At 39.0% G+C, this 17,160-nt stretch overlaps 1 protein-coding gene across 2 annotated transcripts; it reads right to left on the reverse strand.

Moving 5' to 3' along the window:
* Positions 1 to 1,616: 1,616 nt before the first annotated feature.
* On the reverse strand, positions 1,617 to 14,769 carry eloal (elongin A, like). 2 transcript variants are annotated; one of them, XM_041788946.1, is made up of 11 exons: positions 14,646 to 14,769; positions 12,463 to 12,519; positions 12,251 to 12,363; positions 9,428 to 10,310; positions 9,279 to 9,345; positions 9,019 to 9,180; positions 8,844 to 8,941; positions 7,100 to 7,280; positions 6,343 to 6,457; positions 2,047 to 2,153; positions 1,617 to 1,875 (listed from the first exon to the last, which is right to left on the reverse strand). In XM_041788946.1, the coding sequence occupies exons 1-11, from the start codon at positions 14,724 to 14,726 to the stop codon at positions 1,814 to 1,816; spliced, it is 1,926 nt and encodes a 641-aa protein (XP_041644880.1). In that variant the 5' UTR covers positions 14,727 to 14,769; the 3' UTR covers positions 1,617 to 1,813. The 2 variants fall into 2 exon arrangements, with proteins under 2 accessions (XP_041644880.1, XP_041644879.1); XM_041788945.1 differs by having other exon boundaries at positions 9,255 to 9,345.
* Positions 14,770 to 17,160: the final 2,391 nt, after the last annotated feature.

Genomic DNA, 17,160 nt, shown 5'->3' on the forward strand with positions numbered 1-17,160 from the left:
AATGGAATACAGGTGTCGTGTTCTTAGTGTCGAGCCAATCCTGAACCACAGATGTCAGCGTCTCACCTGGGCTAAAGAGAAAAAGACCTGGACCATTGCTCATCGGTCCAAAGTCCTGCTTTCAGATGAAAATAAATTTTGACTGTCCTTTAGCACAGTGGTTCCCGACTGGTGGGTCGGGTACCAAAGGTTGGTCGCAACTATGTGTCTGAAAAAAAAAATGGTGGCCAAAGTCCTGAAGTCTGTATTGGACATGCATCTTTACCTTTTATGTTAGCCTGTTTAACTGTGAAATTGGGTACATTTAAATGTTTGATCAGTATTCCAACTAATTTATCTCATTTTCTTGGAATAAATGGCTACTTTTCCCATGATAATGAAGTAATTTCTCAAGTTCTCTGTGACATTGGCAAAAATTGACAAATAATGATGGGGAAAGAGGGTATAAAATGTGTCAGCTTTGTCCCTTTTCTTTTTTATATCAGGTGTTTTGGTGCAATCATGCTCCAAACTGCAACATATTCAATTAACTAAACATGTGCTGTTGAAAAATTTTAGGAAACTTGGGCCAGACCAGGTGAGGACCACTGCTTTAGAAATCAAGGTCCAGTGTCTGGAGGAAGATCTGTAAGGCACAGAATCCAAGGTGCTTGAAGTCCAGTGTTTTCAGTTTCAACAGTCAGTGATGGTTTGAGGTGCCATGTCATCTGCTGCTGTTGCTCAACTGGTCTTTTTCAAGTCCAGAGTCAATGCTGTCTACCAGGAGATTTTACAGCACTTCATGCTTCCAGAGAAGTTTTATGGAGATTCAGATTTCCTTTTCCAGCAGGACTCAGCCCCTGCCCACAGTGAAATTGCCAGAAACTGGTTTCCTGACCATGTTTACCGTGTTTGATTGGCCAGCCAACTGGTCTGACCTGAACCCTGTAGAGACTCTCTGGGGAAATAGAGGAAGAAAAGAGACACCAGACTCAACAATACAGATGAGCTGAAGGCTGCTATCAGAGCAAGTTGGCCTTCATAACACCCAGCAGAGCAGACGGGATAGATGCAGTAATTTATGCAAGAGGAGGTTCAACCAATTACTAAGTATAAAAATGAGCAGAATTTTCAAAAAAGGTCAACATTTCCATATTATAAATCCTTTTTGGACTAATGTTTTGTATATATTCTAATATTTCCAGATGGTGGATTTTTTTTTATTTTTGTAAGCTTTAAGCTGTAATCATCAGCCTTAAAGCAAAAAAGTCTTGAAGTAATTCACTTTGTATGAGATTAATCTAGAGTAAATGGAAGTTTTACTTCTCAAATAAAAGTACAGGAAAAAAACAAACCTTATGATAATTTAAATATTTTAAGACGCACATCATTGCAGAAGTATTTAAATGTTTATACCTACATTTTTTTGACCCAGTTCATCGTGCAGCTGCACAGAAAACACTGATTTTAATTGGAATAATTAGAGTTTGGAAGTGTTTGCAATTTGTGGATATACGGATATCCATGCCACTTCTCTAAAGATCCTCCAGAGGGAGCCAACCCCCAATATATAACCTATCTACAAACACTATTTTAACTGTTTGGAGAGGAAAAATATCAGATCACATTTGCTCATTTCATCGCCCATTTAATAGTGAAGAAAATCCACATATATAAAGAAAATAAACATGGCAAAAGCCTGTAACTGCTTAGACGAACAACACAGAATGATTGAAGGTGGCCATAAAAGGCCTCCTCTCCTGTCTGAAGTTAATGAATGATAAAGTGCACTTTCAAACATCTACACATGAAGGTTACTGAGATAGAGGAGCTTTTATCTGCGTCCCAGCTGTTTCTTGAATGCCTTTAAGGACTTTGCCATCATTGGAGCAACCCCTGTTTGTAGAAGGAAAAACTGGATTAAATGAGAAGAACTATCTCTAAAGCTTGCAATTTTATCTTAAAAGTTAATTCATGGATTCATGGTTAAATTAAAAAATGTTAGCTATTTCTATATGCTTTTTATATTGTAGATGAATTAAGAATTCAGCTAAACTGTGAGCTCACTCGATTTTTTGCGAGGGTCTTGTGTATTTCCAGTCCCTGAACTGGTACTGCTGGTCCTGCTGGGTTCATCACAGATCATCCTTGGTCTGCTGTCCTGAGTTTTTACACTTACATGTGGAAAAATAACAGTAAAGTGTTAGAAAGACAACAACAGTGCTTATGAAATGATGATGACAGTGTAGCTTTGTTTTCCAGTATTATTAGAAATGTCAAATATATTGATATTTTTTTCAATACCACATTTTAAAATGAGATCATCTTTATTTTTTATTTAAAATGAGCAATTATATAGAAAAGATACAGTATGTAGAATTTCTGCACTGAAATATCTGTATTAAATAAAAAAATGGAGTCCTATGTTATATTTATCTAGACCTGCCCTCTTTGTCGAGTGTCTTGAGATAACTTTGGTTATGAACTGGCGTTATTCCAAAAAAGATTGATTTTGTAATTGAGGTCTTACAGTGTCTCAAATATTTCCTAGATATTTTATAATTTTAACTGGCTGTATCTATTTATAGAGGCTGCCACAGGTTGTGAGTTAAGTCCCCCAAACTCACTTCCGCAACATGGATCCCCCCATACATGTCATGTCTAGCACCACCCACCTCTGCAGCCTCTGTCTCAATACTACTACTTGTTTTGATTTGAGGACTCTGTTCAATAAAACTGTGCATCATAAGGCATTTACTGAGAAGACAACTGCCACTTTGTTTTCAATCATACATTTCTCATAATGGATGAAAAGCACCAAAAAAGACACTTCCAGGTTTGCTGGACATGGTCCCAGAATGCATGTGTTCTGATTGAGAGCCCCCTGGTGGCAGAATTTTATATACCATGTGTTTAAAAAGCTCCTGATCATTTTTCATAATAAATCTAAAGTTGCTGTGAGCCACAGAGAGGGCATCAGTGGTACATCCAGATTTACAGCTCAGGAAAAACTGAGGCTTTTCATGCCTGTTTTTCAACACAGGTGTGCAAAACTTAAGTTTGTGCCTCTCACATATGGACATATGAGCAGAGGAGGCTGCACCATCATTGGCAGCATTTTGGTAGAAAAGTGTCTTCAATGTACATGTTAAACAGTTTGCCTGCCAAGTTTGGAAACATATTCTAATTGTCTGTTGCTGTGGTAACAAAACAGGTATTGATAAAGTCTGATGTTTACTAGTAAGCTACTCAAGTTTTAAATTCTGGTAGCGTGACAACTCTACTATCCACCTGTCAGTGCCTGAGCCACAATACAGCCGGTGAGAAAAACATCCCATGTTTTGACTGTTGACAACAAAAGCCCAACGGCTGCACTAAACAGAGTAAAACCAGTTTATCCAGCACATTGCTCCAATTCCTGTGTTTGGCTAAGCTCACCAAAAAGCATGTCAGCCACAGTTATCTCCCGAGTCTGACAGATTACGACTGTGTTTACGGCTGTTGTTGAGTGATCAGTTTGAAGTGAAGACGAGCAGAGCAGGCAGGGATTAGTAGGTTAGATACACAATAATGTCTCTGTAACTGCTTAAAGCATTATATTTTTATTTTTAAGAAATTGTTTGACTTTTAGTCTATCCCTTTTTTAAACAACAATTGTCATGGGTGCTATCCCAATATTCACATTTTCATAATCCTCAATGAATTTTTCTGTTCTGTTTTTACTAAGTCCACCGGGTATTAAACTCCTGCCATCATCTCCAACACAAGTTATTATACATAAACTCCTTTTCCAGGATTTGGAATGAATAGCATTCAGATCACTTTTGAGCTAGAAAATCCAAACAAAAATGTAAAGGGAAATAAATCCAGAGGGAAAAAGATAGAAACCCTTGTTCTTCATTTGGAATATTTTTGTACTGGTATGAACTGGAAGAGGACTTGGTTATTGTACAATAAGTCTTCTTAATGTGATGCAGGGCCGTTTCTTGCTACACTATATTGCCAAAAGTATTCACTCACTCATCCAAATAATTGAAATCAGGTGTTCCAATCACTTCCATGGCCACAGGTGTATAAAATCAAGCACCTAGGCATGCAGACTGTTTCTCCTCTTTGTGAAAGAATGGGTTGCTCTCAGGGGCTCAGTGAATTTCAGCATGGTACTGTCATAGGATGCCACCTGTGCAACAAGTCCAGTGGTGAAATTTCCTCACTCTTAAATATTACAGTCAACTGAAGCAATTGGGAATGACAGCAACTCAGCCACGAAGTGGTAGGCCACGTAAAATAATGGAGCGGGATCAGCAGATGCCTAGGCGCATAGTGCGCAGAGGTTGCCAACTTTCTGCAGAGTCAATCGCTACAGACCTCCAAACTTCATGTGGTCTTCATATTAGATCAAGAACAAGTAACAAGAACAAGAAGAGCATTGAGAGCTTCATGGAATGAGTTTCCATGGCCTAGCAGCTGCATCCAAGCCATACATCACCAAGTGCAATGCAAAGCACCGGATGCAGTGGTGTAAAGCACGCCGCCACTGGACTCTAGAGCAGTGGAGTGAGGATGCGCTTCTCCATCTGGCAATCTGACAAACGAGTCTGGGTTTGGCGGTTGCCAGGAGAATGGCACTTGTCTGACTGCATTGTGCCAAGTGTAAAGTTTGGTGGAGGGGGGATTATGGTGCGGGCTTGTTTTTCAGGAGCTGGGCTTGGCCCCTTAGTTCCAGTGAAAGGAACTCTGAATGCCTCAGCATACCAAGAGGTTTTGGAAAATTCCATGCTCCCAACTGTATGGGAACAGTTTGGGGATGGCCCCTTCCTGTTCCAACATGACTGTGTACCAGTGCACAAAGCAAGGTCCATAAAGACATGGATGAGAGAGTTTGGTGTGGATGAACTTGACTGGCCTGCCCAGAGACCTGACCTCAACCTGATACAACACGTTTGGGATGAATTAGAGCGGAGCCCTTCTCATCCAACATCAGTGTGTGACCTCACAAATGCGCTTCTGGAATAACGGTCATAAATTCCCATAAACACACTGCTAAACCTTGTGGAAAGCCGTCCCAGAAGAGGTGAAGCTGTTATGGCTGCAAAGGGTGGACAAAGGGTGCATAGTGCCCCTCAGGTCACTAGGGGCCCCAAAGCTGAATGTTATACCTCATCTTGAATAAATTCTAGTTAGCTCGGATTTGTATGCTCATAACCCCAGCTTAAGTCTTTGCTTCATGAAAGTTGGCTAAAATGAAATAAACATGTCACACGTGAAAACTTGATTGTGTTCTTGCACAAGTAAATATCTTTTAAAAACGCTCAATATGTAGTTTATTTATTGACATAAAGAGAGTTGTTGTTTTCCTTGTATTATTATTTTTTATCAGTTATTTTGCTTGAGTGTCTTTAATTTTGATATGAGAGGTTATCCAGACTGTAGCCTGTGTTGCTTGTGAAGTGTAACAGATTGTGACATGTTCATGGATCATCTTATGGATTAGAAATCTCTCCATCGTGGTTTGACAAATTAGGAGCCGCCACTCAACATCTTGCATAGGGCCTCCACAAGGCTAGAAAAGGCCCTGATGTGACGTAACAGTCAAACGTCATTTATGCAAGTGTTATCTTATTAATTCAATTGTAAATATAGACATTATTGCCCCTCATTGTACTTTTCAACAAACTGCTTGACGGCTGAAGATCTAGTATCAAAATACTGCAAATCAATACATTTCTCTAATTAAGAGGGTGTGGGAGATTACCCGGCGCTATCTTTAAACTTCAAATTCTACATAGGACTTCACATTTATTTTAAATAACATCATGATATTTGTTGGCCTCTTATAGATTCTTTAATGTAGTATATTGTATTCTTCCTGTTCAATGATTGGTAAAGTACCTTGAGCTAACTTGTGTTGCTTAACCAGCTGTTCATTTTTAATGTTAATAAAGTTTTTAAAAACTGCATCATACAAAAAAAACACTAACACTGCAGTTATATTTTCCTTACTGATGAGCTTTATCATTTAGAAAAAGAGTTGCTGTTGCTCTTTAACGTTTCCACTTTTTTAATAATATCCCTTACAGATGACTCAGGAATATCCAGCAGGGATGAAAATTCAAAAACTGTCTTTTTGCAAAGGGGGCATCCATCACAGTCCCACACTTGAAGTCACTGAGCTCTTCAGAACGACCCATTTTGTCTCACAAATGTTTGCAAATGTAGACTGCATGGCTAGGTGCCTTCTTTTATTCACCTGTGGCAATGGGTCTGACTGAAACACCTGAATTCAATAAGAAACAGATGTGTCCAGATAGTGTGTTTTGTCCATATAGTGTGTTTCACTATATTGTTGAGGATGAGACTCACCTACACCTGAGCTGCTGAGGCTGCTGAACTGCAGTTCCATGAATTTCCTGCTGGATTCGCACGTCTCTCGGTGGCTTTGCAACGGTGTGAATAAACGCCATCTTCACCTGCCGACCTAAAAACAGAGAACAAAAGGTCATCAGAGTGACAGTAACAGCTCAGTTGAATCAGATTTTTTCTACAACAGGTTAACATGCCGTTACAAAAAGCTCATTTATTTTGTTAGGCTGACCAGAACTGGACTTTTAAACCACATGTAAACATGTCGGTCCAAGTGAAATCCTACTAAATCAAATTGTCTTAGTCAGGCGAACACACTTACATAAAGACTGTTTTTCTCTTGGATGTGTATACCTTACCCTGACTAGACTGGACTGGACTGGACTAGGCTTTCTGTAAGTGCTCCACAATCTCCCTGCTGGGCTTTGACACAAAAATTGAATATCATAAATGCTAAGCAAGGCAGAAGTTATGTTGTCTGCCTTTAGATATAACCATAAGCTAGAGGCATAGTTCATCATAGCGGTACCAAAAGTAAAGCATACATTATGTTTTCAAGGTTGACATACAAGCATTTAACTACTTGCTGCGGTATTAGAGGTCAACAGGATGACAAGATTGTGGTTCTCCTGCTGTGCATGCATAACTGGGACAAGGACACTAGTCCAGTTAAAAGACATAATGGAGTTACAACTGTGGCCTGGCTTTACTGTGCATGTAAACGTACCTGCTCCATCTTTTCCAGCTCAGTTCTCACCTTTGGGTTTCTTTGATTGTGAAGAGACAATGCTTTTTGTCAGTCTTTGGAGTTTTATTTCCCTCTCTTCAGACAGCCTCATGTACATCTCCTTCCAGGATTCATACTCTAGAAGTCTGGAGTCTTTAAAGTCTCTCTGACAATGTTTACCCCACAGGTTGTCTGTCTCTCCAACATAGATCTGTTAAAAACAAACAAAAGGAGGAGTAACATACACTGACAAGCTTGGAAAATCAGCTGTTTGTTAAGGCATTTACAGTAACTTGTTTTAATCTCTAGCCAAGGTCTACAAGTGTTAGATAAACCTGGAGGGGAATTAATGTTTTCATAGCTCTTTTAAATCCAGCATACTTAAGGGGTTAAAACACCAAAGGTCTTGCTAAGTCAAATATTATCATACTTAAGACTTGTGATCAGATTGGATTATCTGTCCCAGATGTGATGGTTCAATCCATTACTACCTGGATAGCTTATTCAAGGAAGGTAAGAGAGAAATACAACCCCTATAATGGTAATTTATCTGTAGCTTTAGGAGGTTTTGTTACACGCTTTGAAAACAAAGACACACTGAGTGTCACTCCTGTCAGAAGAAACTGAAGCCTTGTCTACACGTAGGCGGATAATTTTTAGGATTTATTTGAGGATTCCTTGACGTAAACATTTCCTCGTTTCTCAGCAATTTCATTTTCAAAGTTAGCCTATAAAGCCAAACTGGGCCTCGTCCAGAAGAGTCAACATTCTCAGTGGGTTGTGTGTCTTTGGAGAGTTGTACAAAGCAGCAGTGACCTCTGTAGTCCATTCATGTCTGTTCATTAACATAGTGTGAATTTTCCCCTGTGATTGAGTTCAAAAAGTTAGACTTTTGTAAATTCTAGAGTTATCTAATACAAAGTGAAACATTTTAAGACAATTGTCCAGAGGACACCCTACACAAGGAGGGCAAGCCACAGAAGGTCACTGCTGAAATGACTGGCTGTTCTCAGGCTGTATCAAAGCATATTCATGGACAGTAGACTGGAATGAAAAAGTGTGTTAAGGAAAGAAGCAACAGGGATGAGCTCAGCATTCAGAAGATAGTCAAACAAAGCAGATTCAAGAACTTAGGGGAGCTTCACAAAGAGTAGACTGAGACTGCTTGATTGGCCAGCCATCTGGTCTGACCTGAACTCCAAAGAGAATGTCCGGGCTATTATCAAGAGGAAGATGAGAGACACCAGACTCACTTTTAAAAATACCTACCTACACAGGGAAAAGGCCTGTGGCTATTATTCACTCTGGATCACTCATATTTGATAATAAAAGGTCTGCTCTGATGAGACTTGATTTCTGCTGCAGCATATAGATGGCAGGGTCAGAATTTGCCTGACAGACCACCAACAATCATGGCACAGTCCAACCTTTCTTCCCAATTCTGGTACAAACTTTAATTTCAGCATCTTGACCTTTTCTTCATGCCTGCATGCATTGGTCGCTGCCATGTGACTGGCTGATTAGAGATCTGTGTTAATGAGCTGCTGAACTTTTGAAGTGGCTGGTCAGTGTATAACTGATGTTTCATATTAGAGTGGAAAAAAACCTTTAAACTGTAGCTGTTACAGTGAAATGGGTATTTTGGCACATTGTTGTCCCTTTGAATTACAGCTGCTCTACAAACAAGATCTTGACACAGAACCAAGCAGGTGTACCTACTAAAGTGACCACTGAGTGTGTTTCTAAATATTCATATTCACATTCACATTCTTACTGGGTTGCATTCTTCGATGCGTAGCAGCTGCTCGGGGGTACACCTCTCCAGCACCGGCTCCAGAATGTCAAATGGGACTCCTCCAGTGTCATAAAGCACTAAGAAGACAACCGCTCACCTGAGTATGATTCCAACAAACTACGACTGTAAATGCTCTTTGTGCTTCTTTACTCACAGTTGATATTATTCTGGAGTGTGCGGATACACTGCTGGTGCAGGCTCATCATGGCTGGGAGGAAAACGGTCTTGTTTCCAGAGTAAACCTGCATCTTCTTGTTCAAGCGCTGACCAGTGAAACCTGCACTCTCCTCGTCACACAAATCAGGCTCCTTCTCAACTTTAAGACAAAAATGGAGCATCGACAGTGAAAAATGAACTAAAACAGTAAAGCAGGATGTTTTTATGCAGTACCTTTCTTCTCATAATAGTCCATACAGGAAGGTTTTTCACATTCAGGGAGAACAGCAGGTAGAGGAACGTTAATCAGGTCCATGAAAGACTCCTTATAAAACATAATGTAAGTCAGCATCAAATGATCAGTAACTTTTCTTAAAAAGAAACATTTCTAAGATTATCAAAAATACCTGTTTTGGAAAGGCAACAGCAGAATCCATTTCAGCTGACTTTATATCAGAAACTTTTATTTCTTCTTTTTTTATTGCAGTTTTACATTTTTGGGCCGTTTTCTTCACTGCAGGTTTTTCTTTTCTCTTGCAAATGTTCACGTCATAATTTAAGTAGGATTCAAAAGACATGGAGGGCTGCTCAGATTCACTTTCTTCCTCTTTGTGCTTTTCATTTTTGTGCTCCACTAAGTCAGACACTTTGGTTCTGTGTTTCTCTTTGCCTTTTCTTTTTCTTTTCCTGTTGTGGTTTTGGACCTCTGAATGCCTCATTATCTCTGGGTACTTGCAATCTTTAGCACTGGCTCGACGTAAAGCTTTTGAGTGTTTGTCGTCAGAGTCAGATGAAAAAGAGTGTCTGCCTTCTTTTGAAGATTTATCTGAAGTCTTTAGTTTCTTATTTGACCTTTTTTCTGACTCAAATATTCCACTTTCAGAGCTTCTTTTGATTTTTTCCCTTGAATGAAACCTTGATTTGTGGTGGTTGTCATCTGAGCTTCTGTTTCCAGACAAACTGTCACTACTTCTTGATTTTCTATCACTTTTGTTGATTTTCTTCTTCCTGGAAACGTCCGAATCATCCATGTCATCCTCTTTGAATTCAACCTTTTCCAGTACTTCTTTTTGACATCCATCCTGGTCCTTTGGTGTTTTCTGTTTCTTTGCTTTCCTGTGACTCTTTTTAAAGACATCCTCGTCTGGAGAATCCACACACTCGTCATGCTGTGCTAAGTAATTATTGTTAAAGTCCTCCACTGTCAGGCTTCCATTATATGGACACTTGTCCTCATCTGGTTTTTCTTTGATAGACAAACTCTTCAACGCCTCTCCACCCTCTGTTTGGCTGCATTCAAACACAAACACACAGTGCTGTGAGAAGTATTTGCACCCTCTCTGATTGATTTTTCTTTTGTTGCATATTTGTCACACTTAAATGTTTGAGATCAAATAAATTTTAATATTAGACAAAGATAAGTATATACAAGACGGAGTTTTTAAATGATGATTTCATTTATTAAGGAAAAAATTAGGGCTGGGCAAGTGATCACAAATGGGATTAAATCGCCATATGGCATGCTGCAATTTAAAAATCGCAGACACTGCAATATTGCTTTAACTTGAAATATGTCAAAATACCAGTTTAACACATTCATTTGTTTGCAGCAGGAGAGATTTCATGGACATTTTACAAACATTAAAGTGTATTTTTTTATGGTTTGCAAATATAGTCCTTTTTACGTTTGATCTATTTTCTTCTTATTAAAACGAGTGACATAAAAAAATATTCCCCATTCAGTAAAGCAAATTGCAATATGAGCAACAATAATTGCAATTGGATATATTTTTTTAATCGTTCTGCCCTAGTTCATTCCATCTAATATTGATGAAGCTAAGCGTTAGTTCAGGTAGTTCATACCCTTAGCCGTGATTGGCTGATAGCCAGCTGACACCAATTACTGCCTCCCAGCTCCCACAACCAATCACAGCTCTTCCTGTCAACACAGCAGTCCATTTAATATGACATACTGCTCACTAATCAATGCTGATGCATCACACTGCTGCTGGCAAATCTTCACCTCCTCCACCCAAGTCTCCTCCTTTATAGCTTAAAGCTTGTTAATAATTGCATATCAAATCACAATCGAAATACTGGGAAAAAAATCGCGATTTGATTATATTTGCAAATCATTCAGCTCTATAAAAAAGCCATCCAAACCTACCTGGCCCTATGTGAAAATAAAGTATCTTTCTATCATTTGACAGTGATTAAACACATTTTTTGGAAAGCTGAGTTCAGTTTCACTAGCCACACCGGGAGTAATCACAGGCCTGATTACTGCCAGATCCCTTAAATAAAACCTGTCTGACAAAGTGAAGTAGGCTCAAATATCTCAAAAAGCAACAAATCATGCCTCAACCTACAAAAAATTCAAGAACAGATGAGAAACAAAGCCATTGACATCTATCAGTTTGGAAAGGCTTTGGGACTCCAGCGAACCGCAGTGAGAGCCATTATTCACAAATGGAGAAAACTTAGAACAGCAGTGAACCTTCCCAAGAGTGGCCAGCCAAACAAAAACAACCCCAAAAGTGCATCAGCAACTCATCTAGCAGGTCCCAAAAGAACCCAGAACAACAGCTAAAGACCTGCAGGCCTCACTTAATTCAGGTAAGGTCAGTGTTCATGGTTCAACAATATTTGCATTTCCCAAAAAACATCTTGATGACTCTCAAGACTTTTGGGAAACATGTTGGAGAACAGACAGGTCAAAAGTTGGACTATATGGAAGGTGTGTGTCCCGTTACATCTGGCATAAAACTAACAGCATTTCATCAAAAGCACATCATACCAACTGTCAAACAAGGTGGTGGTAGTGTGATGGTCTGCAGCTGCTTTGATGCCTCAGGACCTGGACCACTTGCTGTAAATCATGGAACCATGAATTCTGCTCTCTACCAGAAAATCCACACCAGCAATTCCACCTCTGAATGTTATTAGGTTTAGGGGGAAATGACTTTTTTCACTTAGGGTCAGGTAGGTTTGGATTTTTTCCCCTTAATAAATGGATTTATCATCTTAAAACTGCATTTTGTATTTATTCAGGTAATCTTTGTCTTATCATAAAACTGGTTTGATGATCTGAAAAATTTAATTATGAAAATTATGCAAAAAAAAAAAATCATGAAGAGGGCAAATACATTTGCACAATCAATAAATATAGCACAATCAAACATTTATTAAAGTCAATAAGTTCAATAAAACCAAAGATATAAGAAGGTCACCTTGTGGATTCTTTAGGGATCAATCTTTTCCAGCCTCTCACAAGCGACTTTGCAAATTCTCCTGCTTGTTCATGTCTTCGTAAAGAGTTAACCGTTTTGCCAATTCCAGTTTCCTAATTCATTAAAACATGAGTAGATGCAAGATACAATTCAGTTAGAAAATAATCTTGCAACTTAATTTTAAAAACCTGATTTGCAGACAAGATACTTACTGCAAGAATGTCTAATGTGATTTCCAGATTTTTGAGTTTCTGCAAAATTTTTACAACCTGAAAAGAGAGAGACAGAAAATGCATTAATCAAAAGTATGGAAATTCTGCTGCCAGGGGGCTCTCCATCAAAACAATAAAACGTGATGAACATAGACCAATGCTGCTCAGTTCTGTCCACCTCTGCTGTTTACTTTCATTTTTCATGATAACTGCTCTCCATCAGGTGTATTTACTAAACAGTAAACTGATGTTTTAGTTTCATTAATGAATTTTTCATAATGAAGGAGAGAAGCTGATTATAGTGGCCTTCCTGGTTAATGCTGTGAGCCACTTCCAAAGCATTCTGGGACTGCACTTAGTGTGAGCCAGGAAGGGCAATTTCTGTGTTACAGTGGTGAGCTTAGGCGATTAAACTCACAACTGATGGTGGAGAATAATCGCTAGTTTGACATGAAAACTGATTTTTATGTTTCTCTTATGTCACTTCACTTAAAAGAAATCCACTGTTTTATGGAATAAATACTTTGATACATCTACCTTGCTATAAATTGCTAGATATGACTACAGAGTGGGGATTTTTTTTTTGGAAGGGGGCTATTTTTTGGTCTATTATATTCTATTTCATTGCTATTTTATGTACTGTGGGCATCCTATTTACATTCCAAATACTCATCTTGATTATTGAGATATTTTCACATCTGATGCACACCTTTTCTTTAAAGCCCTTTGGTGCACGTGGCCTTGGGCTGTTGCCTTCTGTTGCCTAATGGTAAAACCACCCAAGTATGATTGGATGAAAGATTTGTACACACAATATAGGCACAATACATTATGCATGATATCTGTATTAGATATCAGTGGTTTAAAAGTTACCAATCCTATCAGCAGATATGAAGATTTCTGTCCAATATTTACGACTGATGTATCAGCTGTAAATATAATCCATATGCATAAATAAGTTTGTGGAGTTCTAGGCAGGACCAATAGACCCATGTCATCTTAAGCCTTTATCCTTTTTCATCATTCTTTAAACTTTTAAGTGTCTGAAAGGACTGAAGTTTTAGGTCTGAGCTTTTGTTCATGTTCCCTGAATGAATTTGTAAATACTGGCAGATTGGATATCAGCAAAAACACAATATCCTGCATCCCTAGAGATTTGTAACCTTATTGTCATAGTGCCATTTGTAAGAGATAACCAGAACATCCAAATGCTGTGTCCCAAGAAAAACACAATTACAAAAAACTAGACAAAAATAGACAAAAACAGCAAAACTCAAACAAAAGACAAGCCTATTTAATGCACTTTAGGACAAAAAGCAACAAAAATTGTGAAATAAGCTGCAGAAAAGCGAACATGCCAAATATGGTAGTCCTGGCTCTGGACCCCAACAGTTGCTGATTGCGCATTCAAAGCAAGAGCTATGTATGGGAACCCCACACCCACTTAGGCTACTCCTTTTACTGGGCACTATAAATGGATAATGCCACTGCAGGCTGCTACAAAGCCACACTGTCACACTAAAGAGACTGCTTTCATGTGCATTAACATTTATGTCTTATCAAACTTCATAGTATTCTATTGTAATTTGAAGCTCAACACCTCCAGTTCACCTCTTTATGCTAAGTGTTAAGGTGTCAGAAGCAGGCCTGCAGAAATCGTCAACGTCCACTGTTGATGGACAGCAGCCATAAGTTGAACAACTGGAGGTGTTGCCAATTTTAGCTGCAGAGTACCTCCCATTAAAACAGCCTGACCCCCGCAGGGAAGAGCTGCAAATGTGTGGCTAGAGAGCACATGTCAGTGGCTGAGACAGCTCTCTAGCTTCTGTGCCCACCTCATCAAAGGGAGCAGGATGGTTAGAGAAAAACGGTTCAGGATAACGCGCCATATTGTTAATTATCTTAATTCGGTTAACGGCTTTATAACGTCAAATGGTGCAGTGAGGCAGAATTATCGTCAAGTTAATTAGTGACAAAGACATGAATGAAAAATGCTAAAATGTGTTGAACAAATAATAATAAATAAGCACAGTGGAAGTTTCTGGAGCCCGTATCATCACATTTGTAGACCACGAGAGCGAAGAAACAGTGACGTGTTTCAACGTAATTTTAGCCTTCAGTTGTGCTCCGTCTATTTAGAGCACTACTATCAAAATAGACGTTATAAATAAACGGATATCTACCGTGGCAGACTCTGCTGTGTCTGTGAGCTGAAGTTTGAACCTCATGACTTTCTTCACCACATCAGAGCTGCAGGCCATCATCACGGACGGTGACGCACGTGCGACCGTCCATACACAGCGGGCAGCGCGCGCCGTTTGATGACACTAATATAATGGGCGGAAACGGCGACAGAAGCAATACAGTGAAGGAAAAAATATCTTAATTATAGAAAAAACACTGTGCTCTAGTGTCAACCTTGTAGTTTTGTTTGTAAAAGGTAGTCTCAATAGCGCCAACGTTTACTGGCAAAATTGTCATTTAACTTTTAATTTAAATAAAATTGTATTTGCGTCTCTGAAACAGGTAACCGGTAACAAATCCGTGTGAATTATTTCAACTTACTCTGAGCTTTTTCCTAAGCATGTCTATCGCTGACATCCATGAATTAGCATTTGCGTAGCCCATGTCTTATTATGAAATGGCTGATATATATATATATATATATATATATATATATATATATATATATATATATATATATATAGTCTATTATAAAGAGAGTTTGAGCCTTTAAGCCTCTACTCTTTTGAAACTCTTAGCCCCCAAATTGACATATTGGGTGACTAAAGAGATATTTTTTGTCTTTTAAATTAGAAAACAACTTAAGGCATGCAGATTTAATAACACATGAAAGATTTTCTATGAATAAACCCAGCTTATCAAGTTCACCCAGTGACATGTATGACATTGGTAAGATATGATATATAAGATAAGATTAAGATGTGCCATGGTAGATAAAACATGAAAAAAGGGCCCTTCCAGTGGACATAATGTTATAAAGAGGTATGCACTGTGCCCTCAATGTAGACTGTGGTTCCCTGCCCTTTTCCTCTGAGCGCTCCTCACTTGTTGAATTGTGTTGCATCATGATTTTGCAACCACATGGGGATCCCCAACCCCAGGTTGCCAGGTTGGGAACCAATGCTCTAGGGCAATGATAATCAACTGGAAGCCCGGAGGCCACATCAGGCCCCCCACAGCTTCCCATTCAGCCCCCAGAGGATTACTAAATTCAGAAAATTTGAGGGGGCAAAATTATGGCATGCTATCATTTAATTTTATTTCCTGAAGTTTAAAGAAAACCTTTAACCTCGTGGTTTATCAGACAAAAAGCACATTAGTATTCTGTAGTTTGGCATGGTAAACACATACTTATCATTGTTATCTTGAATAAAGTTGCAAATTTTTGTAGACATTTTCCACATAAGGCTCCTTGAGAGAGCAGTTTCCCAACTGAGATTCTTCACAGATCTGTTTCCTGCATGTGTTTTTGGCCAGTCAGAACAAAGCATATTAGCATCATGCTCAGTGATAGGAGGGCTCCAGAAATATGTAGCTAAAATATCTCAATCGCCCCCTTGTGGCTGGCTGCAGTAAAGGTGATAGGGACTGATCTTATTGTTAAATGCTTAAAGTTCCATTAATCTTTGAAGGAAATAATATAATTACAAGAATATTTTAATAAGACAAAAATATTGATCTCTTTTTAGTCTATTTAAATATCCAGCCCCCACAGCTTCAGTCAAGAAAAAGCTGGCTCTTGTGAAAATGGAGTTGATGACCCCTGCTCTAGGGCTTGGTTCTCAACTGGTGGATCAGGACCCAAGAGTGGGTCACAAAGCCATTTTCAGTGGGTACCTGGAAAGAATATGTAGCAAAAAGTTAAAAAAAAAAAGTACTTTTATTATGAATGACACATCTCCAAAGTCCAGACTGTCCATTTTTTTTAACCAAAACCTGAGGTTATACAATTGAAAAATGCAGAAAATTTGGGTCACAATTGGTCAACAACTAACCTGACACGCAAGATGGATTTGTTTCACACAAGCACCTGGAAAACCTTCAATACTAAGCGTTTGGGAAAGGGCAGAGGCTTTGAAAAAAACTCAGAGTGTGATTGGATGAATACTCTGTTTGCCACATCTTTACGGGCCAATCAGAGCAACAAAACACGTGACGTAGCTGCGACCAAGGTGCACGCCCAGCTACCGAGGAATAATGTGAACCATGGTAACTATAGACATGTCCGTACACGACTTTTATCATTTTTGAAAAGAAAACAACTCACTGCTGTTCTTTTGTTCTTCTTTTTGACGAAGAAATGTCGTCAAGTTCTGATAAAACTGGTGCTTTAGCAGGATCCACGCTAATGTCTTCCACCATAACTACACCGGCCTCTTGTTGCTGCTTGCTTACGTCATGACTCCACTGCGCCTGAAAGTAGTGCCCTCATCGCTGATTGGTCCTGTCACTTTCTAACAGTTCAGACGGGAGCTATGCAAGATGGATTTGCCAGTGAGAAACACGGACACAGGCGTACCCATCTTCTTCTAGGATGGCATCTAGGCCAGTTGAAAACCACTGCTCTAGGGTACCCTCTCAGTGGACAATAAGCAAAAAGTTCTCTAAATTTTAGGGAGCTTTTTATAAGAAATATATTTTTCAAAATAAAAATAGGGGTGAAAAAAAATCAAA

The sequence above is a fragment of the Cheilinus undulatus genome, linkage group 6 (genome assembly GCF_018320785.1).
Source record: "Cheilinus undulatus linkage group 6, ASM1832078v1, whole genome shotgun sequence".
Classification (NCBI taxonomy): domain Eukaryota; kingdom Metazoa; phylum Chordata; class Actinopteri; order Labriformes; family Labridae; genus Cheilinus; species Cheilinus undulatus.

Coding starts and splice junctions, on each gene's coding strand:
- eloal (XM_041788945.1), bottom strand. CDS start 14,726: ATGATGGCCTGCAGCTCTGATGTGGTGAAGAAAGTCATGAGGTTCAAA. Junction 12,520..14,645: donor ACACAGCAGAGTCTGCCACG/GTAGATATCCGT, acceptor CTCTCTTTTCAG/GTTGTAAAAATTTTGCAGAA. Junction 12,364..12,462: donor TCACATTAGACATTCTTGCA/GTAAGTATCTTG, acceptor TTAATGAATTAG/GAAACTGGAATTGGCAAAAC.